At 41.0% G+C, this 23,669-nt stretch overlaps 1 protein-coding gene across 4 annotated transcripts in view; it reads right to left on the minus strand.

Moving 5' to 3' along the window:
• Positions 1-23,669, minus strand: part of LOC123865549 (transmembrane protein KIAA1109) — a 42,691-nt gene that overhangs the window by 11,247 nt on the left and 7,775 nt on the right. For 2 of the 4 annotated variants that reach the window (XR_006795995.1, XM_045906642.1), the window contains exons 5-39: positions 23,165-23,310; positions 22,259-22,758; positions 21,673-21,853; positions 21,048-21,209; positions 20,528-20,653; positions 20,057-20,162; positions 19,345-19,401; positions 16,762-16,851; positions 16,124-16,266; positions 15,118-15,298; positions 14,350-14,508; positions 13,519-13,730; positions 12,859-12,982; positions 12,283-12,507; positions 11,673-11,847; positions 11,258-11,386; positions 10,805-10,972; positions 10,274-10,451; positions 9,575-9,751; positions 9,061-9,207; positions 8,714-8,885; positions 7,937-8,067; positions 7,285-7,407; positions 6,816-6,959; positions 6,440-6,539; positions 5,766-5,983; positions 5,069-5,173; positions 4,649-4,910; positions 3,979-4,095; positions 3,474-3,553; positions 2,928-3,151; positions 2,125-2,378; positions 1,535-1,706; positions 1,069-1,233; positions 576-696 (exon numbers count right to left, since the gene is read on the minus strand). Coding sequence is in view for 3 of the 4 variants with exons in the window: in XM_045906642.1 (XP_045762598.1) it covers positions 576-696; positions 1,069-1,233; positions 1,535-1,706; positions 2,125-2,378; positions 2,928-3,151; positions 3,474-3,553; positions 3,979-4,095; positions 4,649-4,910; positions 5,069-5,173; positions 5,766-5,983; positions 6,440-6,539; positions 6,816-6,959; positions 7,285-7,407; positions 7,937-8,067; positions 8,714-8,885; positions 9,061-9,207; positions 9,575-9,751; positions 10,274-10,451; positions 10,805-10,972; positions 11,258-11,386; positions 11,673-11,847; positions 12,283-12,507; positions 12,859-12,982; positions 13,519-13,730; positions 14,350-14,508; positions 15,118-15,298; positions 16,124-16,266; positions 16,762-16,851; positions 19,345-19,401; positions 20,057-20,162; positions 20,528-20,653; positions 21,048-21,209; positions 21,673-21,853; positions 22,259-22,758; positions 23,165-23,310 (5,774 nt within the window). In the remaining variant the exon portion in view is untranslated. The remainder of the gene's footprint in view (positions 1-575; positions 697-1,068; positions 1,234-1,534; positions 1,707-2,124; positions 2,379-2,927; positions 3,152-3,473; positions 3,554-3,978; positions 4,096-4,648; positions 4,911-5,068; positions 5,174-5,765; positions 5,984-6,439; positions 6,540-6,815; positions 6,960-7,284; positions 7,408-7,936; positions 8,068-8,713; positions 8,886-9,060; positions 9,208-9,574; positions 9,752-10,273; positions 10,452-10,804; positions 10,973-11,257; positions 11,387-11,672; positions 11,848-12,282; positions 12,508-12,858; positions 12,983-13,518; positions 13,731-14,349; positions 14,509-15,117; positions 15,299-16,123; positions 16,267-16,761; positions 16,852-19,344; positions 19,402-20,056; positions 20,163-20,527; positions 20,654-21,047; positions 21,210-21,672; positions 21,854-22,258; positions 22,759-23,164; positions 23,311-23,669) is intronic. The other 2 variants (XM_045906659.1, XM_045906651.1) reach the window with 2 other exon arrangements.

Consider the following 23,669-nt stretch of genomic DNA (forward strand, 5'->3'; position numbering starts at 1 on the left):
GTTAAAATTCCGTACAAACATGTTTAGGGGTTGTGAAGTTTAAATCAAGAAACGTATTACTTAGAAATATAACCCGGATGTATGCAACATTGAGGTATAATTGCATATATTTAAATAACTCACACTATTTTACAGACTTTCGGAACACGCAGGAACCTCTGTTTATTTTACTAGTGAAACATATTTCATACGTTGTGGCAACCCAAACCCACGCGCTAGCGAATTCTGAATAATATAGTACTTCTCATACTTACCGACTACGTACAATTGACTGTTTTGGTGGGATGCTTCGGCCGTGGCTGGTTACCATCCTACCGGCAAAGTGCCGCCAAGCGGTTTAGCGTTCCGGTACGATGCCGTGTAGAAACCAAAGAAGTATGGGTTTAATAAAAACTGGCATACCCCTTCCACGTTAGCCCGTTTACATCTTAGACTACATCATCACTTACCACCAGGCGAGATCGCAGTCAAGGGCTAACTATTATTGACTAAAAAAACTTATGCACCAACAGATGACGTTAGTCCTTATTACAAACGAGATCATAGACGTACCCACGTCAAAATGTTAAACCAACCTTAAGTTGTAATCCAGGAACTTGGAACACGGTGAGGTCCGGGGGAGGCGGCAGTCGAGCGCGCCGGGTGTCTCCCAGCCCGCCGGAGGCAGAGCGACCCACACGAGACTTACTGCTGCCTCTGTTCAAGAAAATTTTAAACCAAGACATTAATTTTAAACTTGTGGAGTTCACCACAGTTGCAAATAAAGTACACTTCGCCCTCATATCAAGACACCGATCAACGGACCCCAATACGAACCAAAGCCTAAGCCGGTCGCAACTCACGACGCTATCACTAGATGGCAGCACGAGTACCTTAAGCTGAAGCTGAAGCCACACGAACGAATTCACGGGCGTCAGCTAGTACAGTAATCGTAGCTTTAGTTTTAAAGTTTACGTAGTTAATTATCACCATTATATCATCTTTCAAATCTAACAAATCCGACAAACAAAAGGTGTACTTTGAATAAATGATTTTGACTTTGACTTCGACTTTACAGAAATAACTTACATTTTCAGTTCCTCTTCCTTCCCGGGCTCTTTGGTGTGCAGCACGCACTTCCCGCTGTTGATGTGAACTTTGACGTCCAACTCGAAATCTATGTTCGGCTCCGCGGTTTTAGTTTTACTCTGTTTGCTCTCGTTAGATTGACTCGGACCCGGCGTGTCTGTCGAGCTAAAAGACAAAGAAGTTTTGATAAGTATTTTCTTGCGTTTTTTTATATCATGCACGTCATAGTCTAGGTAGTAATTGAACCGTGGCCTAGTGGTTGAAGGCGCTGCGGACGCGATGCCCAGGAGACACACAGGTTCGAATCCTGCTGGTTTCGCAATTTTTACCCCAAAGTGGTTATTATTTTAACGTTTAAATTATCATGAGTGATTTGCATTATAAATCGGATATTATAGTCGGGCTTACATCGAGTAAATATGAGAGTATAGCCGTAACAACCTATACTTATAGTGGTTATTATTACCTGGCGTCCAAATTCTCCTGCGAAAGATGTAAATGCGGCGGCCAAGGAGCGGGCAACGAGCTCTGCCTCTGTACTCCGCCTTGGAACGTGACGCGGCCGCGCCCCTCCCGCCCCTCGCGACCCTCGCCTCCCCGCGGCCCGCGCAGCGACGACGAGCGAGAGGGACCCGCACCTATGGGACAAAACGGAGAGTATAACCTTCTATAATAAATTTTCGCAATAAATTTAAAAAACCCCCGACACAATAACCTCTAGAAGAAAACTAGAACACGCACAACAGACGGAAACGTTTAAGTGCGGAAACCAGCCCAGAGAGAAGAAGAAAACTAGAAAAGAGCTGATAACTTTCAAACGGCTGAACCGATTTTCTTCGATTATAGCTAAGAACACTCTCGATCAAGCCAACTTTCAAACAAAAAAAAAGAACTAAATGAAAATCGGTTCATTCGTTTAGGAGCTACGATGCCACAGACAGATGCACAGATACACACGTCAAACTTATATTTTTGTGTCGGGGGTTAAAAAAGTTATTACTCTATCAATGACTATATAACCACACTCAAACTTAAGAAGTTACATACTATGGTTACCTGTGAGAGGATCGCTATCAGCGGAACTCCACGACGTTCCCTCAATGATGTCAGCAAGCCTCGTATCATCATCCGCCAGCAGCAACGTCTCTCCAGACTCGCTCACTCCCACGCCCACGCCCAAAGGTTCCAACCCCACGTCTGGGGGTGGGGCTGACACGAATGAGTGACTTCGGTTGGATCCCAGACCTAATTTGCCCTTGGTGATAGAGCTTGCTCGTACGCTTTGGCGACGTAGTTTTTGGATCATGTCCCTGAAACAATATCACATATATAAAATACACAATAAATTTCGAAAAAATACTCTGAAATTATTCACAATATAACAAGCGTGTTCAAAATATTAAAAAAAAAAACATACAATAAAATAAAATAAAAAATAAAATAGTCTACTGTAAGTATCATAATATATGCATTTGACAAACTAATTCGGAATTAGAAGCAAAAGCAAACAGAACTAGATGCCCGCAATATCGTCACCGTAATTTAAGTTTTTTAAAAACCCCGTAGGTACTCTTAGATGACTTTCCGAGGTAAAAAGTAGCCTATGTCCGTCTCTAGGAAGCAAGCTATTTCCGAACCAAACATCGAAAATAGTTAAACAGATTGATTACTTTTCGGCAAAAATAGATAAACAGATTGGCCGAAAGGTAACAGACAGACAATCACACTCGGAACCCGCAACCTATTCTAATTCTCTAAATAATGTACAAAGGTTGGGTTGACAACAATATAAATAAGATTATCCCAGAAGACGAATCAATAATTTCCCCTTTGTAAAGGTCTTCTAAAAATTCACTTACCTTCTGAAATCCTTAAATACAAGGGCCTCCAAGTCATGCAACCTCCTCATCTCATACTCCACAGTGCTATGACTAGCCCCAAGCGCTCGCAAATCATTGATGATCTTGGCCTGCTCCGTCATTTCTTTCTCGATGAGCTTAGACCGCTTCTTAGCATCTATGCTGGTGTCGAAGACGAACGCTGGCAAGTGGTCCGTGTATTTGCGACGGAAGACTATGCTTTCCTAAAACGTCAAGAGGATTGATTAAATTACCCATTAGCATGATATCACTATTATTAGAATAAATAATCCACGTGGACGACACAAATTTCAAACCCCTATTTTACCTTTTTAGAGGGTGAATTTTTAAAAATCCTTTCTTAGTAGATATCTATGTCATAATAGCTATCTGCTTCCACAGCCTAATCCGTTGAGCTGTGCGTTGTTAGATCAGTCAGTCATTCAATCAGTCAGTCAGTCAGTCAGTCATTCATTCAGTCAGTCAGCTTTTACTTTTATTATATTTAGAATACATGGATATAGCCTGAATCGTGTCAGTAAATACCTGAGAATCTTTGCTGTTATCTGCTTCATCATCCAAATCACTTTCATAGTCCATTTTGAGAGGATCTTCTTCTTCAAAGCCTAAAACATTCATTCGAAAGAACTTGTAAAAGTCTAATTGAATAAAAACATTTTGAATTTGAATTTGAATTCATAACATCAGAAAAATAAAGTTAATTAGGGCATAAGAACATACGCACAAAGACCCCCTTTAACGTTGAAAAAAAAACAGCATAACATGGTTTTTTTCTGTTTTTTCGTTTCCTGTTGATTATTTCATGTTTTGTGTGCAATAAAGTTTTTATCTATCTATCTATCTATCTATCTATCATGGGAAAACCTGCATGCTGGACAATTCTCCAAAATGTTCTCAAAGGCGTGTGAAGTCGGCCAATCCGCACAAGGCCAGAGTGAAAGACTGTGGCCTAAGCCTTTCTCATTCCGAGAGGAGACCTGTGCTCAGTAATGAGCCGGTGCTGGGTGGATCATGATAATGAAGAACGTACCGGTCAACATAGTGAGAGTGTGTCCTAATGCTGATAGCTGCTTCCCAACGTTAACATCGAGGTGTATGTCCACGCCTTCCATTTGCCACGACACATTTAGGAACCATTTTGCATTTTCTGAAAAACAGTGGACAAAATGAATACACATATTTTTCGTTACTAATAACTACAGGAAAATCACTAATTGAATAAATCAAACTATGAATTCTTAGCTGAGGTTGTCGAATGGAACCCCTTTTTCTAAGGAAACCAAGAGCAATACATATACACACATACATAATAGCATGTTGCAATCATCAACTAATCCATACTATATCGTATATACCATAATATTATAAATGCGAAAGTGTGTCTGTCTGTCTGTCTGTCTGTCTGCTACCTTTCACAGCCCAAAAGTTCAACCGATTCTGACAAAAGGTACAGGGTTAGCTTATATCCCAGGGACGGACATAGGCTACTTTTTATCCCAGAAAATCAAAGAATTCCCAAGGGATTTCTAAAGACCCACCCCCTTAACAGATTTTTATGAAAGTGTAGCTTGTCTCCCTGTAATGGCAACTTTTTATCCCGGAAAATCAAACAGTTCCCACGGGATATTCAGAAACCTAAATACAAATACAACCTAAATAAGTCGTAGGTATCCTCTAGTCAATAATAAAATTAAACAAACCATTATGTTTCGCCGCAGTAGTCCGACTGCAGACTTCATAGGTTCCCTCGGACACGCAGCACACATTTATACACGCCTCCCCAGGGTCTGGTTTCCAGTCGTCCAGGGAGGCCTCGAAGTCGTCAGCGAATCGCAAGCAAAGGCCAACGAATCGGCCCTTACTGACCAGGGAACCAGAGCTACAGGCGGATATGCTGGTACTTTCAAGGGTTACTACTACTGCGCCGCGGGAATCAAGCTCGTAACCTCGGCCCCATGTCGTCTAGTAAAGAAAATCAGTGGTTTTAATATGGTTTATCAGGGATCCTAGTTAAAATTGTCAGAAAGTCTAAACGAACTTGCATAAACTGTAACAGTTATTAGTTATTACCATATCAAAAAGTACATAAGATCTCAAAATGTTCACATTATACAACTTACCAAAGGCGGCTGATTGAGCGGTAGACATATTCCAATATCATCGACATTCAGTTGCAGGAATAATGTGCTGAGGTGGGGTGGAGATATGTTTGACGTTAGTTGCACCTGCAAACGTTTTAAAGATTACAAAATAAGATACCAAACACGCTAAATTGAAAGAAAGTCATGATATTGAGTTCCTAAGGTCCAGCGCAGAATAGAACAGTTTCTGACGGATAATTAAAAAACAGCTTTATGTTATACAAAACATAGTTAAACCAGTTGCCAGCAAGTGGCATCATACATATATTTAAGCTCAAGCGAGTTTCCACCCCTGTGTCGCCGACATATTTTTCTCAACACGCACGAAACGCTTTGCGTCATCATTCCTTATACGAATGGCTAGGAGTACTCTTCCGAGATCAGAATCTCCTACCAATTATAATCCAGGTATCATTAAAACAATAGTGAATAGAGAGTAGACAACTTCTAGGAAAATGCTTTCCATCTCAGGTCACAGCACCAGTTCCCATCAGGGTTGCCGTGCCGTGCAATAAATAAAATACTAATTACAACTATATTTGAAAAAGGTAAGGTAGATATTTAATTAACCGTCGAAATCGATTGCAGCATTTGGCGTTTTGGCTGTGCTAGTCCTGAATTCCATACATAAACAAATTAGGAAAGAAAATTGAGGTAGTAAAGTTCAATTTTATACCTTTTCGAACACCTGCTGCGTGGCAGTGAGGACTTCTTTGGTGAGGTTCATGCGTTTTTCGTTCCAATACTCGTAAGCATTCTTGTAGTTGAGCCACACCAGTATTGCCTTGTCTACCGCCACGGGTTGGATGTATATTAGCGGTCGCTTGAGCGTTATTAGAACCACTTCCTTATCATCCTCGCAGACTATCTCGTCTTGGAATGCGTTGCGCATTGCTGTTACAAATTTTAAAGTATTATAGCTGATATTGCGGCTTGTGGCACACAATCTCTAAACGGAAATCAGTGGTCTAAATGTATTGCTATTTCTTTCATAATGCTTCCTGCAGAAAAGGATAGCAATAGATTTGGATCTTTCAATTTAGTTTAGTTTAAAAATGATGTCCAAAGAAGTAGCCGGCCACATTTTAGCACTATAGTTAGAAGTTTCAAAAGTTGATTACTTATCTATTAACTTTGAGTTTAGTTTCCTTAATTTGGAAGGCGCAGCTAAAAGATTTCTCTTTCTTTTGATTAAATTATCAAAAACGCTCATTGAGTTGTATAAAAATATCATAATAACGCCTGTGTCCTAACAGACTAAAACGAGATTGTGGTTTTGTATAAGACTTTAAAAAAATGGGAATTGAGTTTGATTTTAGTAACTAATAACTACTAAAAGTAAGCACATACCTATTCTGGTGTTGAAGAAGGCATACTGTTGGAACTCCGGTTCTGCTTCCTCAAACATTGCGTTTCTAATGAGTTGTCCGAGACTGAGGTTTACGTCGACCTGTTAGCAAAGTTTCAGGTTTATAGACCCAGCAGTAAGCTGTACATATTATGCCAGTCAGTAAGTTTCTCCTTTTATATATTATACGTGTTCTATTTCACAAAGACCGTTAGGTTATGTTAGTGCGTGTGCGCACGTAGCGCGTGTGGGGCTTAGTTTTGACCGAGACACGGCTTACGTTACGCACACAAATGCTTTAACGCTTATCGGTACACTATCCACTACAACCAAGGCTAAGTGGTCATCGTGAAATAGAGCATCTATACCGTCACTGACCTGCGCACGCGCAAAGAGTCGCAGTCCATGCGGGCCGGCGGGTTGAGGCACGTTTTGTACGCGATTGGACAGCTCAAACTCCACCGCGCCTGTTTCCAACCGCACTGCTGAGTTGCTTGGCGTCGTCGCCGTTAGTTGGATGCGCTGAAATAAACAGTCACATCAGATTTTATGCAAGTCATACGCATTTAGATAAAATTCAGATATAGATGAAAAAAATCTACAGAAATCCAAAGGGACCAGACAAATTTTCCTGCCTGCACACTCATGTATTATTAACAAACAGTAATATATAATGCATTATCGTTACTGCAATGTAGTTAGCTCAAACCTACCGACCAAGTATACGAAAATAAGATCACTTGTCAATTTTAGACAAGATTATTTGTCTATACATATTTATTGACTTTTTTCAAGAAATTATGTATTTAGTTATGTTTGGGAGAGATTCAGGCAGACTCATGCTTACCTTGATCCTGATGAGTAGAGAGAATAGTATTCTGCTAAAAGCTGACGAGGATATTTCTTCTTCGTTCCATAACGGCACTGGCTTTTCACCTCCGTATACTTTTTGAACTACTTCGTTCACTTCCTAAAATTGAAATTAAAGTCTAAAGAAACACTGATATAGTAAAAAAACTAGTACATACTACTACTATACTAGTAGTATAGTACACTGAGATAGTAGTAAAAAAGTTAGCTTTTTAAAACGAAGATATGAAATGAATGTGAAAGTCTATAAATCATTTCTGAAAATATATTCTTGGATTTTATATCAGTATTTTTTAAATTACAATTTAACAAAGATCAATTGAAGAAATGAGACCAAAAAAGATAATTATTTAATTATTTTTTTAATTGCATCCATATCAAAGAAAAAACTAGGAAGGTTGTGTGCCGTTCTTTAAAACCGCTTTAAAAAACCGCTTTAGAATTTTTTCTCACCATGCCGGTTTCTCATAAAGCCGGTCGCATATTATCAGAAATTTTCTGTCAGAAAAAACTGATGAAGCCTCTGCTCCGTTGCCGGATCTGATGTTCGCAATGAGTGCGACAGAAAGTTTCGTGGGAAACAATTTGTGGGGAAAATTTGTAATAATATCCGGCTGGCCTAATGTTACCTTCATAAAGACTTTTTGCACGAAGACGAGATGATTCAGCAGGTCAGTGGAGAGCGTGTGCTCGAACAGGCCGATGTCTGCCGTCGCCGACAGGTAGCGGCCCGCCCGCAGCACCACGCCTTCTGGAGCCGCTGAACAAGTGACAATGTCACTTTATTATATTACCCATTGATGCTGGTACAGACTACAGATGTTCTATTTCACGAAGACCGTTTGGTTATGTTTGTGTGAGTGCACACGTACAGATTGTCATAGTGTGCGTGGCACTCAGGTTAAAATCTATAGAGTGCACTTTGACTTTGCTTAGACTTAAGTTTCAGTTAAAACGAGACAGATTTATGCCAGCGGTATACAGTATCTTAAGTCTGAGCAAAGTCAAAGTGCGCTCTATACATGTCACCCACGACGCGGTTTACGTTACCAACACAAATGCGCTAGCGCTTATCGGTACACTCACACAACCAAGGCAGAGCGATTATCGTGAATTAGAACACCTATACAACTTAAATTGCAGGTAGGATAAACAGGGTACATAGAGTGCAGACCCTTGATAGCTCAGCTGTTTAGAGGAGAACTGAAATTCGAAAGATTCGTTGCCGTCCGCAGAGCTATCAGGTAGGGTTGATAATTCGTAAACACGAATTCGTCGCTTTTTATTACGATTTTGCGACGACATGCGTTTTGCCGTGGCCGCTCAAGCTTTGCTTTAGCCACTCGCCATTTCGCGATCAACGTCCGCAAATTAAAAGCTCCTGAAAATATATAGATAAGGTCTACCTTGGCTAGTATCTGCGGCTTCAGCGCCGTTGGTGCCGTCGGCAGAGCTGTCGGGCTGCGCGTGCGGCGCGGCGCGCGCGTCGGTCGGGTCGCCGCAGTCAAGCACGCGCGCGCGGCACGACACGGCCGGCAGAGCGACCGACGCGGCAGCAGGGATGTTTGCTTCCGTTACCTATTATTGAAGCGAAAACTTCGTTAGGTGATTTTGGCGTGAATAGAATAGATATTTTATTATTCAAGTAAACTTTTACAAGTGCTTTTGAATCGTCACTCGTCGCGAAGCTTCTTGGGGATGTTTAGGATGGGGGTCGTGACGTTTTTTCTCCATTTACTCTACTGTACCATACCTGCAGCTTAGTGACGAAGCTGAGCGAGTGGTGCGGCAAGTCCACAGTGAAGTGCGCGCGCCCGGCCGTCACGCCCGCGCTGTGCACGCGCTCCATTTTGTACTGAGCTTGCAGCGACGGAAGTAATGCTGCGGTGACGCTCAGACTCTGAAAACAGTGCCAAAAAATATGGTCAAAAAATATTCTGATTAATGACACAACACAACAATTTAACACGAGAACTCGAATAAAGCTGAACATGTTCTGAAAACAATGGACATCATTTTCGTAATCAGTACCCCGAAGAGCATCGGGAATGCCAACCAAAACCGTCTTGAATGGACATAATTTCAGCACCCAAAAATGACAAATGATGATTTCTCCAAAAAAGTAAAAAAAATCGACAGCTATCTTGGAATTTTTTTAAATGGAATTTTCGTGATAAGCACTGCGAATAATCTTGGAAATGCTGTCCCCCATCCTAACGCTGTAGATTAGGCGAAATGAGGTTCACTCTAGTTCCTGTAATACTAACCTGCAGTACAAGCGAGAACTGCAGTTGTAAAGGCTGCAGCAGCGGGTCCGGGGGCGGTGCGGGGGGCGGCGGTCGCGGCGCGGGCGGGGGGCTCCTCTCCTCCTCCTCCTCAGCCAGCCCTCCCCCCGCCCCGCCGCCGCGGGACAGCCGGGATGAAGTACGGGTTACGCCCAGTTCCTGCCAAGGAACATTTGGTAAGCTCTTCCAGAAAATCCTCTAATAGAACGGCTAATAAATTCAAATTCATATACCGAAAGAAAAATTATTAATCCATTAGGAAAATCTTGCACGAACTATTCAGACAGCAAAATTATAACCTTAATCAACAAATATAAAAGCTTGGTTAACTCTTCTTCTGGGGAAATTTTAGAAGATAATGTTTGTTCAGTTACAAACTTAAGTTTTAGAATATTCTAATATTTCCATAGAAAAGGTTGAAAATACACTGGTCAATTTAGTTATGTTTAGTGGCAGAGCAAAAGACTTATGATGCCATAACTTCATAGCATTCAGACCGCAAAGTGAATGAAAGCTTTTGGCTAGTGCAGTTGCATCCAAACAGTCTCCCTTTCATGCACAGTGCTTGTCTCTTTCACACACTCCCTCGCATAACAGTTCAGAGATAGCAAAGCGTTTCTGCGCAGGTACATCTGTCTAACTAATAGAAGTGGTAGTGCTGTAACTTCATTGCATACTGACTTGCAAAGTGGATGAAAGCTGTCGGCTCGAGCGAGTCATGACGCCGTGTAAGGCCACGGGGTGTTGGGGCAGATCTACGCGGATGCTGCCGATGGAGGCGAGTGCAGTTGCGCCCAGGCGGCCACCTTCCCACGAGTACAGCGCTTGACTCTTTCCTACGCTCACACGAACCACGGTCCTGTCAAATCAAATCACTTTTAAAGATTTATAAAGGTCCAAACCTTGGAAAAGACAGACATATTGAGGACAAAGCTACAATGAAAATTTCAAATAATTAGCTAAGCTAGTAACGTCAATATTTGTACACAAATATAGTAGGTATATTTCTTGCATTTCACGAGTACGCGTGGCTCATGCTTGTGTTTTAGTCGTATCGGTATAAGTAAAGTAAAACTGTGTGCGTGCGCTTGCTGACAGGCACGCACACTTATGCAATGTGCTTGTATATGACGTAAAGTTCACACGTGTTTGTGAATTGCAAGAACTATGGTCAAATAATCAAACATGAACAGGCCACCCGGAGATACCTACTGGTGATTAGGCGCTGGTCCTTCCAGCAACACAATAGCAGTTCGGCCCAGGTTCCCACTGAGAGACCACTGCCTCGCCCTAGACGCTGAGAGAGACGCTTGCAGCGATGTTATTTCCGCTTCCAGCTTTAATCCCGATAGCGAAGCCAAGAGACGCGTTCGATGAATCCTAAAGATGTAAAGTAATATTATAAATGCGAAAGTAGGTATGTCTGTCTGCTTTTCACGGCCCAGCCGTTTAACCGATTTTGATACAAAGATAGCTTATATCCCGGTAACGGACATACCGCTACTATTGTCTCTGAAAATCAAATTGAGTATTTATGTGGTGCGTGTATGTGTGCGTGTGTGCGTGCATGCTTGTATGTGTATGTGCACGTACATGTATGTGTATTTGTGGTTGTGTGTGTGTGCGTGTTTGTCTGTGTGAAATAGAGTTATTTTATTACACTACCTGGCAACACCGACGACTACCATGCCCATGGCGGTGGCACTGGACGAGGAGTTGGACGCGTTCTGTTCCCGCGAGCTGGGCCGCACGCGCCCGCGGTACGCCTCTGGCAACTCCGTCGATACCGAAAACCTGAACACCTCATATTTTTATCGATTGTAGATTAAGGCGCTGTATTGCAACTGCCAGAGGAACTTTATCAAACAAATACATTTGACGTTGTGACAGTTTTTGCATTGGGAATCTATCCGTTAGATAAGATAGTGGTTGTAGTTGTTGGTAGATAGATAAAATAGAAGGCAAGGGGATATTTGTAATTTTTTTGTTAATAGACAGGTGTAGACTAATGTTATTCAAACTCAAAACATTTCTTTTTTTTTTATAAACTTAGAATTTAAAAAGCCTAGTTATATTTCACCTGTGTGTGATGGTATCCGCGTCCGGCATGTTGGCGTATAGGTCCAACAGCAAATACACGGTGCGCCAACACCGCGGTGCCAACTGTCCCGCACCGGGGGGCGCGGGCGGCGGGGCGGGGGGCGCCTCCACAGGGAACATCGGGGTATGTGCACCCTCGTTTAACGAACTGTACCCTAAAAGAAATTACGTTTGAAACTGTGCAGTTGTCAATTTCAGAGGATATGAGGTTACATTTTGGGAAAGAACAAGCACATAGTTATGACGTGAACTGTGCTGTGCCGTCAAGAAACTAACCACTTTTTCAACACACACAAGACACAAGCTTTACGCTTAATTGGAGGGGAAAGGGGAGTATTAGTCATGATTAGCATAGCTAATATTCTTTAAGAAAAATTCGTGTCGCGACCAAAACATTGAAAGATTTACAGTAGTTTGATGCATCACAAAGTCTGATTATGTATCTTACAACTACTTGTGAAAAATTCTTCAGTTTTTTAGGTCCAAGAGTTTGGGTTGTGCGTTGATAGGTCATTTAGCGAGTTTAAATTTCTCTTTTTATAATTAGATAATAAGAAATTACTGCAATTGTGATTTAATATTTCACCTACCTAGTTTTCCTTTAACAGTTTTCCCGGTAGATCTCAACTTCTGCGCAAACGACTGCGGCCTCGGTCGCGGCGGGGTGGCGGTTTCCTTATCTGCCCCCAACGCGGTGGTCAACTCGGGGCCCAGAGTGACCGGCAGGTCCCACTTGGGTCCCACGTCTAGTACAGCGTATTGGCTGTCTTTGTCTAACGATGACATGCTCACTACGTTTTCGGGGAAGTCTGAAACTAAAGGGCCAAATTTTATTTGATTATATCAGATTATCGCGTGAATAGATAAATAGTGACAAATATGAGATTGAAAACAACATAATTAGTGCCGATTTTTCAATCGTCAAATAATTTTTTCTGCTGAATAATTTTGAGGTTTGACAGTTTTTGTATAGAAAAGCTGTCAAAACGTCAAATTTATTCCTCAGATATAACTTATTTGGCGTTTGAAAAATCAGGCCTAAAATATATTAATTCAGTTGTATATAATCTCTTTCAGAGAAGACAAAAAAAGTTAATATTGGTGTGATTTTCGAGGTTTTTCAAACTAATTTGATTAATGTAGGACAGTACACAGAGGTGCCATACCTGAGGGATGTTTGTTGTGACGTCGCGACGTATTTGTCTGCGTGCGCAGCTCGCTCTGCGTGTCTTTGACGTTTTGATACATGTTGCTGATCTGATGCAATAGCCTCAGCAATGGCATGTTCACCTGAAGTAGTAAATATAGTCAGCTTGGTGGAACTTTACCACAAATTAAAAAAAAAATTGGTTTGACTGCCCATGTTTCAAGTTGTTTGACGATCTTCCTGGCGTAGTGGCAAGTGCGATCTTATAAGCGCTTTCATCTTAAACTACATCGTCACTTGCCATCAGCCTTGAGCTATCTTGTCCATACTAATATTATAAATGCGAAAGTGTGTCTGTCTGTCTGTCTGCTACCTTTTTACGGCCCAACAATTTAACCGATTCTGACGAAATTTGGTACAGAGTTAGCTTATAACCCGGGGACGGACGGCTACTTTTTATCCCGGAAAATCAAAGAGTTCCCACGGGATTCCTAAAGACCCATCCGCTCAACCGATTTGTATAATATAGCTTGCGTCCATGTTATTGGCATAGACAACTTTTTATCCCGGAAAACCAAATAGTTCCCACGGGATCCTCAAAAACCTATATCCACGCGGAAGAAGTCGCAAGCATACTCTAGTATCAGAAATAAAAAAAACTAGTTAAAAGTTGTCTCACCTGTTGCGATATGAATCTGATGCTGATATTAAAGTTGAGCATGGTGCTGATATGTTTCTTCAGCTGTCCGCGGGAGATGTACAGCACGTTCTGCCGTTGTATGAGGTCGTCCACGGCCATATCCGCCACTTTCTTCAGGTCCACGTCTATCGAGATCTTCTCGCATAGGAACGCGGGCGTTTCCGATGGGATATCCGCTTGAGGTACGTTAGCTAAAATAATGAATAGTGCCTTTGTGATATAGCTAGCTTAATCCCGCGACTTCATCCGCGTAGGCTACACAAATTTTAAACCCCTATTTTACCCCCTTAGAGGTTACATTTTCAAAAATACTTTCTTTTCGGATGTCTATGTTATAATAGCTATATGCATGCCACATTTCAGCCCGATCCGTCCAGTAGTTTGAGCTGTGCGTTGATAGATCAGTCAATCAATAAGTCAGTCAGCTTTTCCTTTGTTGGTAAAATGAAACGCAGCCCATAGACGACATATTCAATTGACTATCTGTCATTGGCAACACTGCTCTCTAACCTCCGGTCTCCGCCGCGTAATAAAGTTTGTTCCATGTTTGTTCTCTTGTATTTTGTGAATATATTTAAACAATTATAAATTCTAAGCCCGTGTTTTAATTTAAATCTCATCATCCTTTAATATATTTCGATTCAAGGCTCAGATCTAGTCTAATAAGTTAAGAAGCTTAGCAATTTCAGTGTAGTGCGACATTACGGAATGACAGTAGATTGTTTCGTACAAAATCACAATAGTGTCACAAGCGTCCTGAAGATTTGATGGTAAATAAAAACGTTAGGAAGTAGAACGGTGTAGCCATACCTTTTCCTTTGCTGTTCTGATGTCGCCTGTCCCGCGCCAACTCTCCCACCACGATGTCGATACGGAACACGTCCACCCACGCGAGCAGCGATAACTTCGAGCCCAGGGACTCCAATCCTGAACCAGTTTCTGCTCCCACGCCTTTCACCTTCGATTCACCTGACAAACAAAAATCTTTTTAACCCCCAACCTAAAAAGAGGGGTATTATAAGTTTGACGTGTGTATCTGTCTGTGGAATCGTAGCTCCTAAACTAATGAACCGATTTTAATTTAGTTTTTTTTATTTGAAAGGTGGCTTGATCAAGAATGTTCTTAGCTATAATCCAAGAAAATCGGGTTTAGCCGTTTGAAAGCTATCAGCTCTTTTCTAGTTACTGTAACCTTCACTAGTCGGTGGTGTTATAAATTATGTTAACCACTAAATTCGGTGTTCAATTTTCGGTTAGTTATGTTGGTTTAAATGTTTAACCAATCCATTGCCTTTTGAAAAGGAAACATTCCAGTCAATCTGTTAAATTCATGGCCATGATTTTTGCTTTCTTAATAAAAGTGTCAAAAATTGACTTTTTGAATCGGACCCTCGAATTGTTAGAGGTGCGTGCCCTGGATCGAATCTCCGGCCTCCGATTAGCAGGCGGAATTCCTAATTACTAACACAGCTTCAATATTTATCCAGTATTGGATTAGAACTACTCAAAATGCTTTTGCAAAAGGATTCAAGCATTCTAAATGGTGAAATATAGAAAATGAGGAAGTAACAAACTTACCATGAGCCACCTGGTGTGGAGACACCCCGAGTGCGGACAGGAAAGGCTGGAACACGAGGTGCGCGTCCAGCAGCATCAGCGATCCTTGCAGCGGGTACAGGCTGCACGCCGGCATGGCGGCCGCCACGGCGCGGGGGTTCATCTTCGATGGCGGTATTATTGGCTTCTTGCTTTTTGGCTCCTGAGGGAGAGATACACCTTTTTACATTTAATCACACTAATATTATAAAGGGGAAAGTTTGTGTGTGTGTGTGTGTGTGTGTGTGTGTGTGTGTGTGTGTGTGTGTGTGTGTGTGTGTGTGTGTGTGTGTGTGTGTGTGTGTGTGTGTGTGTGTGTGTGTGTGTGTGTGTGTGTGTGTGTTTGTTACTCCTTCACGCTAAAACTATTGGACGGATTGGGCTGAAGTTTAGAATGGAGATAGATTATACTCTGGATTAGTACATAGGCTACTTTTATCCCGGAAAATCAAAGAGTTCCCACGGGATTTAAAAAAACTACATCCACGCGAACGAAGTCGCGGGCATCAGCTAGTGTTTTATAATTTTTAAGGTTCCCTATTTGAAAATGAAAAGAAACAGAACAAAGTACTGTGTAACCAGAAATGGCATTATAGTTTTGACTCGTAAACCAGTTAAGGCAATAAGAAATAGCGTTTTTTTTATGTAAGAAAACCGATTCTACGAATTTTGCAAGTTGTACTTTAACCAGCTTTTTTTCAACAGATTTTTATCGTAGAATTGTTCTACCTGTTATAGCTAAGATCCTATTTCATTAGCAAATTGTAGCTATCCCTATTGGCTATTTTTGAATTAAATATAACTTAACACCATACTAACAGTATTTCTAGAAATAATGTTATATTATTGATAGAAATACTAATATTATTCATAATAGAAGGAATGACAATATCATGAACCGTTTTGATTTTTCGCTGTCACAAAGCAGACTTGTTAAACACTCTTCACTGATAAATGAAAAAAAAAAAAACAAAACTCCAGCACTTACCACTTTGATTGGCTCTTGTTTAGCCATCCACTGATACAGATCTTCTCGGGCACGGTCGCTGGAAATATTTTCACCACTGCCTTGAGAGTACAGCGAGGGATTCGAGCCTACCGTCGGCAAATCTTCTTTGAGGGTTCCATAATCTATTTCAAGACAAACAGATGACAAATTAAAAAAATTCAATAGTATATTTTCCGGCTCTTTTACCCTTTGTCATAAACACGTCATTAACTTGCAAATTTGCACATAGTGTTAAAATATCTTGTACAATGGTATGGAAGACTTCGTGTGCGGATCTTTTCCTTTTGAGGCATGGAACCCTAAAATGATAAACTTTATCATAAGGTAAACTCACTAGGGACTTCGTCTGTGTTAGCGTTTGCTGGCGCGCGTGTTGTGCCTTTTTGGAGTGTTTTTTTTTGTTAAAAGTGGGCGGTTTTTGTGTTTCACTTGTGTTTTTTGGTGCTGGAACCATGCTGGAACTGACTGGGAAGCGCTCTAAAGGGGCGCCGCGCGTATGTCGGCGAGCGCCGGCACAGACGAAGTCCATACTTATATAGTTCCCCTAAGTTGTAAATAACTACAAACTCGATATTGGCTAATCTTTGTAAAGCCAGACAAGAGGAAAAAAAACTCACTAGCAATAGCGTCGTCTTGGAAGGGCGGCTTCCGCGTGAAGGGCAGCGACGGGAACACGAGGCTCGCGCGACTGCTCTGTACTGCTCGCACTGTTATTCAATATTGTTATAGAACATGTCGTGGAAATTGTCTCCATTCATCAAAAACTCGTAAGTATAGCGCATAGCTGAGTAGACTCTTACGGTAGTGGAGCGGTGCGGGAGAGTGACAGTTGTCACAAATTGACAAATCACTGAGCTTTCGAGACACGTCGTCCGCATCGCAAGGCCAGGAACACATCGGCCGTTCCTCTGGTGCTGCTAATATTCATGGGCGGCGGCAATCCGCCTAATCTTTTGCTCGCTATTTTTTAACCCCCCGACCCAAAAAGAGGGGTGTTATAAGTTTGACGTGTGTATCTGTGTATCTATCTGTGGCATCGTAGCTCCTAAACTAATGAACCGATTTTAATTTTGTTTTTTTTTTTGTTTGAAAGGTGGCTTGATCGAGAGTGTTTTTAGCTATAATTCAAGAAAATCGGTTCAGCCGTTTGAAAGTTATCAGCTCTTTTCTAGTTACTGTAACCTTCACTTGTCGGGGGTGTTATAAATTTTTAATTTACACTTAAAAAACCACTTCCGTACTGCTGTACTACCGCAGGAACCTACTCAGTTATGTCGTATGTGTTATGCATATACCACTTTTATAAGTTACGCCGATATATCTACACAGAAATCTTATTTGTGATGGCGTGGAAATATCTCAGCTAATCAGTGCGCTTCCAACCGGTAATGGTTGTTGCATACGCGTCTTGTTTTGTACGCACGAATTATGAGCGAGATATGTAGCATGAATCTCTGTGGTTCTTGTATTTAAAATCTTAACGTCAAGCAATAAGGTCTATATATCATTGGTGTGATTCGGTTTTAGTCGGCATTAGGTTGCGCTTTTCTTCGCAAACGACTTTTGCCTATGCGACTTATAAAAGTGGTGATACTGTAACGAAGATGTACTCTCATTGATATGAATATGAAAATCAAAGATTAAAAGATATATTATAATCTCGGTTAAGATGAAACATCAAATTCCCAAACAATGCATGATAAAACATTAACACAAATGGCCATAATGAACGAAAGACGTGAAGGATGCGAATCCGTAAAAGGGATAGAAGAGAACTTTTAGAGTATCTGCATCTTTTTCTTTTTAATATTGCTAAAAGGAGATGGAAGATAAATTTTAAATTAAGGACTATTATGCTCAAGACTGGCAAATAAAGTCACGAGGTTTGACAGTTCTAATCTAAATTAAGTTTCTCTGTCTTTTTTTAATTATATTGGTAAGAAAAAGATGTGAATACTCTAAAATTTAGTTGCAATCATAATCAGCACAGTATATATTTAAAACAATTCATTCAAACATTAGATAATAAAGCATCAACCAGCCAAAACAGGAAGAAACACACATCGAAAGCATATCATTTTCGGTTTTAAATAACAAGAGCATAATATATAATTGAAACGCAGCGTGCAGCAAGCGGGTACATGACTAGTAGTTATTAATTTTCCTTTAAGACTTTTCTTAAAGCTTTTTATTAGTTTAACTTGTTCGTATCAATCCGTCATAATCAGTAAGTGATTTTTCAGCAACTTCCAATGGGAATCCACACTGCCAATTTATCCTGACCGGTATAGGGGAATATCCTGAGTCGCATAAGCGTACCGGCCAAACCGGCGATAGGGGTAGTATATCATCTGTGGAAGCGGCTATACAGAGCTGTCGAACGCCATAATTTTAATTATACGAGCTTCCAGGTATCATACATCTTAAAATAATTCACGAGACAAACGTTATTACATCAATATGAACAATTCATAGCAAAGCAAACAAACAAAACAAACAATGTTGATTTTGACATTGACATTGGCTGGACCCCTTGTAGCGCCCTCTAAGATCAATTTTGCCTGTGGATTCCCACTGAGTCATAATCGATTGTCTTAGCAGTTCGTATCAGAAACCTTGAGCAAAAACGTTTATAATAGAATAGAATATATTTTTATTCAAGTTAACCTTTAAACGTGCTTTCGAATCGTAAAAAAAAATTTTCCACTGGTTCAGAATGCTGTTCCTACCGAGAAGAACCAGCAAGAAATTCTTCAGTTGCTCTTTTCAAGTGTTCAGTTTACAATAATACAAACAATTGCTGCTATACAAACAATTGCAGCCCCGCGCATTGCTGGAGCGAGTCAAATTCATGCTTTTTTTGTCAGTTACATAACCTTCGATTGTATAATATGCTTTTTCCAGGAGCATACTTTTAATAGATTTTTTAAACTTATGTAAAGGCAAGTTTAAAATTGACTGTGGAAGTTTATTATAAACTATTACACTCATTCCCACAAATGACTTTCCCATTTTCCTGAGGCGGAGTTTGGATGTTGACCACATAGGGATGCCAACGTTCATGGTTTCTCGCTGTTCTGTGGTAGAATGGTAAGGGAGCAGCAATAAAGGCTTTATGTATTTTAGATGTTTTTGATCAATAGTCATGTGCCCGCATGCATCATGCGGTCCGGGCAAACAACACGTAACACAGGACGCACCAGACGGCGGCGTGGACGGGTAGGAGTGCGGGCGCGTGGCCGCGGCCGGCGCGCTCGCTTCACAAATTACAAAGCATTAGATCAAATTAATTTACTATTTCAAAGACTAGCTTATGCCCGCGACTTCTTTCGCGTGAACTACTTTTTTAAACCACTATTTTACCCCCTAAGGGGTTGAATTTTTAAAGATTCTTTTTTAGCGAATGCCTATAAGTCATAATAGCAAAACGCATGCCAAACAGCCCACCCGAGTAGTTTGAGCTGTGTTGATACGAGTAGATTAGCGAGTCAGTCAGTCATCTTTTCCTTCAATTCGAGATTTTAAGCCATATTACAGGCATCTACATAAATATTTCAGGGTGTTTGCGGGCTGTCACTGCGCGATTCTAAAGCGGGCATTAAAAATTCCAATAACTTGTGACATTCTGTTCTAAACATTTTTTTTTAAATATTTCCAGGCTATCTGCAATTAGTCATTAGCGTGAAAAGTTGAGATGTCACTCCATCCTCCTCCTGAGGAAATTCCTGCCATAAGGCTGGCTTTAGTATCCACAAGAATACTTCTACTGTGGATATTTTTAACCCACTAACTCTGTTACATGTGTAAATAACAGTGCCAGACTATTCACATGGACTTCAAGCCATAATGCAATGTTCCTAAGGCAAAATTCTAAATACATTTAAAAGATGAATATAAAGTATGAAAACTTACTGGGCAAGGAAGTGACGAGTTTGTCCACATCCATATTCAAGAGGAGGCAGTTCTCGTCGAGACCTTCGTTGTCAAACTGATACTCCTGCCATCCCTCCACGGAGTCCTGATAAAAGTTTAACATGAAGCAAATACTGTCACTGTACTGGCGGTTCCCGTAAAATTTCAATTGATCAAGTGATCAATTCAAATATGCGTATCGATATATGCATGGATTGTGGTGATTTTCTATGTATTGGGTCACAACAATAGATTTTTTTAAGCAAAGCTCTTTAATGGTCGATGTTACTCTCAATCAGTGAAAAAAAAAACAAATGCGGCGATGAAACTCATCGCATTGGCTGGGCTGTACGCAGTGTTGCCAATGAGTAAGCGAGATAGAGTTCATAAGAATATTTCTCTCTCTAAAATACTCTAGAATTGTAAGTTGAGCTGGTTAAATACCAGGAAACTAAGGAGATGTAGACATACCTCCAGCAGGTCCGGCAGAGCGAAGGTGACGTTGAGAGGCCTCATGACCTTGCTCTTGTAGTTGTGATCTAGTAACAGAGGCGTGTACAGGATGTTCTTCCACTGACGAGTTAGCACTATCACACCCTGGGAAAGTAACACATCCAAGTTGGAGTTATTTATAAATTACACAAAAACATTTACGCTTACGGATTTAAGATTGAAGTTATAAGACGGGTGGGACTGGTCCATAGTTTTTGATGTGAGAAACTTGTACACATATCGATTTTTAATAACAAGTGTAAAGTCAAAATTAAAACCTACCCCCATCAGTGAAAATGGGTTTAATTATGGGTTCAAAGTTCAAACACATTTTATATATTGTTACAAACATAGCACATTTTGTCTAAGACGCCATCTCCACGGGCGAGGAGTCGAGTCGCCCTGTGGAGATCGATGTATAAGAGTTGTATCGAATTTGGTGGCATAGCAATTCTCTCTTCCGTGGAGAAGTTGCTTAAGGTACTATCCTCATACTGACCTGCCTCAGCGTAGACAGTGAAGGCAGATGCCTTTCAGCTAGGTCAGCCTGCACGGCCGCCGCGTCCGCCTGCAAAGCGTACCGCAGAAGTACCGCGCATAGTTGCAGGGAGGGCTCTTCACGTAGCTGTTTAGCCATTGGCGTGTGCCTGCCGTAACGACTCTGAAAATAATCATAACTTGTTAAATATCTGGAGGGCACCAGAAGGCGATGAAGGTCGCCCATGCAATAGACTAACCCACCAAGTGTTACAACGAAGAAGTAATACGGTTCATTTGTTTGGACCTCCTCAGAATTTTCCTGAAATTATTTTAAGGCTCTGATCTAATCTAGCGTGGTTTTTTTTAGTAAGTCAACTAACATACAGCCAATAACCGCCAGACTTTTATTTGTTCACATACAAATTAAAAATTAGGTGTAGCAATGATATCCAGAAAGTGGCTGCCATCGATTGGGTGCGAAAGGCTGACAATTGCACCTTTAAAAAGCCAACATAGGCAACGTAGGCGATGTTGGCGCTACCTAAAATGATGATACAAAATATTAAGTCAGATATCTGGTTTTTTTAACTAGGCTAGATGATTATACTTTCTAAGGGATATTTTTGTTAGTATTTAAACAATACCTTAGGTAAAGTATGGGTAGGCGCCCTATCCAGTGCGGAGGCCATGAGGCTAGCGGCGGTGGCGGCCAGGCGGCGGGCTCTGGCCCGGTACAGCGCGACCACTCGTATGCCGAGTCGGTTGCACGGGTTCATCCAAGCGTTGATGGCTGGAGATGCTGTGCTTAGGAGGTTCCAATCTAGCCTGTAATGGGCAAATAAACAAATTGTCATGAATTCCATTTTCTTGATTATAATAAATGCGCATTTGTATTATACTACGTTTTGCAATACATTTATGTAAGTATAAGTAAAAACAACACCGGCTGAAATTGATAATAATCACTGTATCTGTAAACTTTGTTAAGTTATTTAGATATGTTGTTAATTTTCAAAAAAGGCCATACAATTTATGACAAAAAATGTCGGTTTCGACAGATTACAGATAGGATTGATTATTATTAATTTCAGCTGTAAAAAAAGTGGCCGTTTTAATAGCGGTGAAGTAAGAGCCATTTTGCGAGCAAATGTATTTGCCATTTTCACTTTGGCTAACAATACTACCTACCTGTTCTTTTCGTTAAATTTTAAACCAAATAATGTAGCTTACCTAGTATAATCAATCTTCTTCGTAATCGGCGTTCGTGGCGGAGCGGCGAAGTTGAACCAAACCACCTTCAAGTCGATCGAGCAAGAGGACGTGTTTCCACTATCCTTCACCGGCACCACTGTAGCCGCACTATCATTGGAAGGCTCATCCGGCGCCGGGGTAGCGGGTTCCGGAGCGGCAGGAGGCACTTGCGGAGGCTGTGCGGAACCCAAATTTGGGGTACTAGGCTTGGAATTCGACTCCTTTTTCCTGAACAAGTCCTCAATCCCCGACGTACGTTTCGACTTTTCCTTTTCCTTGTCTGGTTTAAGTTCTTCAGCGGACTTGATTGATTCCTTGCAACTCTCACTATCTGGGCGAGGTGTTTTTTTCTCCTCGTTGGCTTTGTGCGATTGGGAATGTTTGGACACTTTGACGGAAACCCCTTCGATGCCGCATTCGAACATAATGTACCCGATTGCGTTTTCTTTCTGACCTTCCGATGCTCCGTTTTGGCAACCCTTTAAAAGAAATGGAAATTTTCTACTTGTGGAAAGTAAATTATTGTGCGAATGAGTAAACAAGAATTCATATCAACCTATAGCTCAAGCTTTCAACTTTTTAACAACCTTCACTAAGAATAGATTTTCAGAAATTCATCCGAGCGAAGCTGGGGGTGTCAGTTGGCAAAGAATTAGAGGTATTGGAAAGCGACTAGATAGAGCTAACGATAGGATGTGGTCACAAGACTCAAGATCAATAGGGCTAATTTTTCATCATTATTATGAGCCTTTCACAGGCTCATAATAATGATGAAAAATTAGCTTAGTCTTTTGTTTCTTGTTATTTTTATCACTGTTAAACAGAGGAAGACAAGAAAACTAAAAGTGAAAAAAATATCAGGATCGACGCCATTTTATCACTTACCATGGAATCGCACCCTTTAGCGCACGAGTCGGCTCGGATGAACTTGAAGGAGACTTTGGAATGCTGGCACGGAATGCCGGTGACCGCTGCGTCCTTTAGCTGCGATGACTCGTTGCGCGTGCGTCGCAACTGACCGTGGACCTTTCCTGTTGAATTTAACATATTTACAATTTTAAAGCAAGTCGGGTAAAATGCGTGTAAGCATAATATTAATTAACACTTCACATTCTATGTTATGTGACTTGTAACTTACACTACTTATATATTTGATGATTGAAATGTCCTTGGGGTTTTTGTAGATCCGAAAAGCAACAACTATGGCCAAAAGACAAATATATCGACTTTGGTATAATATTAGTAGAATCTTCACAATTAAACTTTTTATAAAACTAGATAAATTCGTCTCGAACGTTAAACGTGTAAAGAAGAATCACATATAACGGAAAACGACATCTAAGTGCGGAAAATAAACCCAGGACTCACAGGAAGAACTCACATACTAACT

This window comes from Maniola jurtina, chromosome 1, assembly GCF_905333055.1.
Source record: "Maniola jurtina chromosome 1, ilManJurt1.1, whole genome shotgun sequence".
In the NCBI taxonomy this organism is placed as follows: domain Eukaryota; kingdom Metazoa; phylum Arthropoda; class Insecta; order Lepidoptera; family Nymphalidae; genus Maniola; species Maniola jurtina.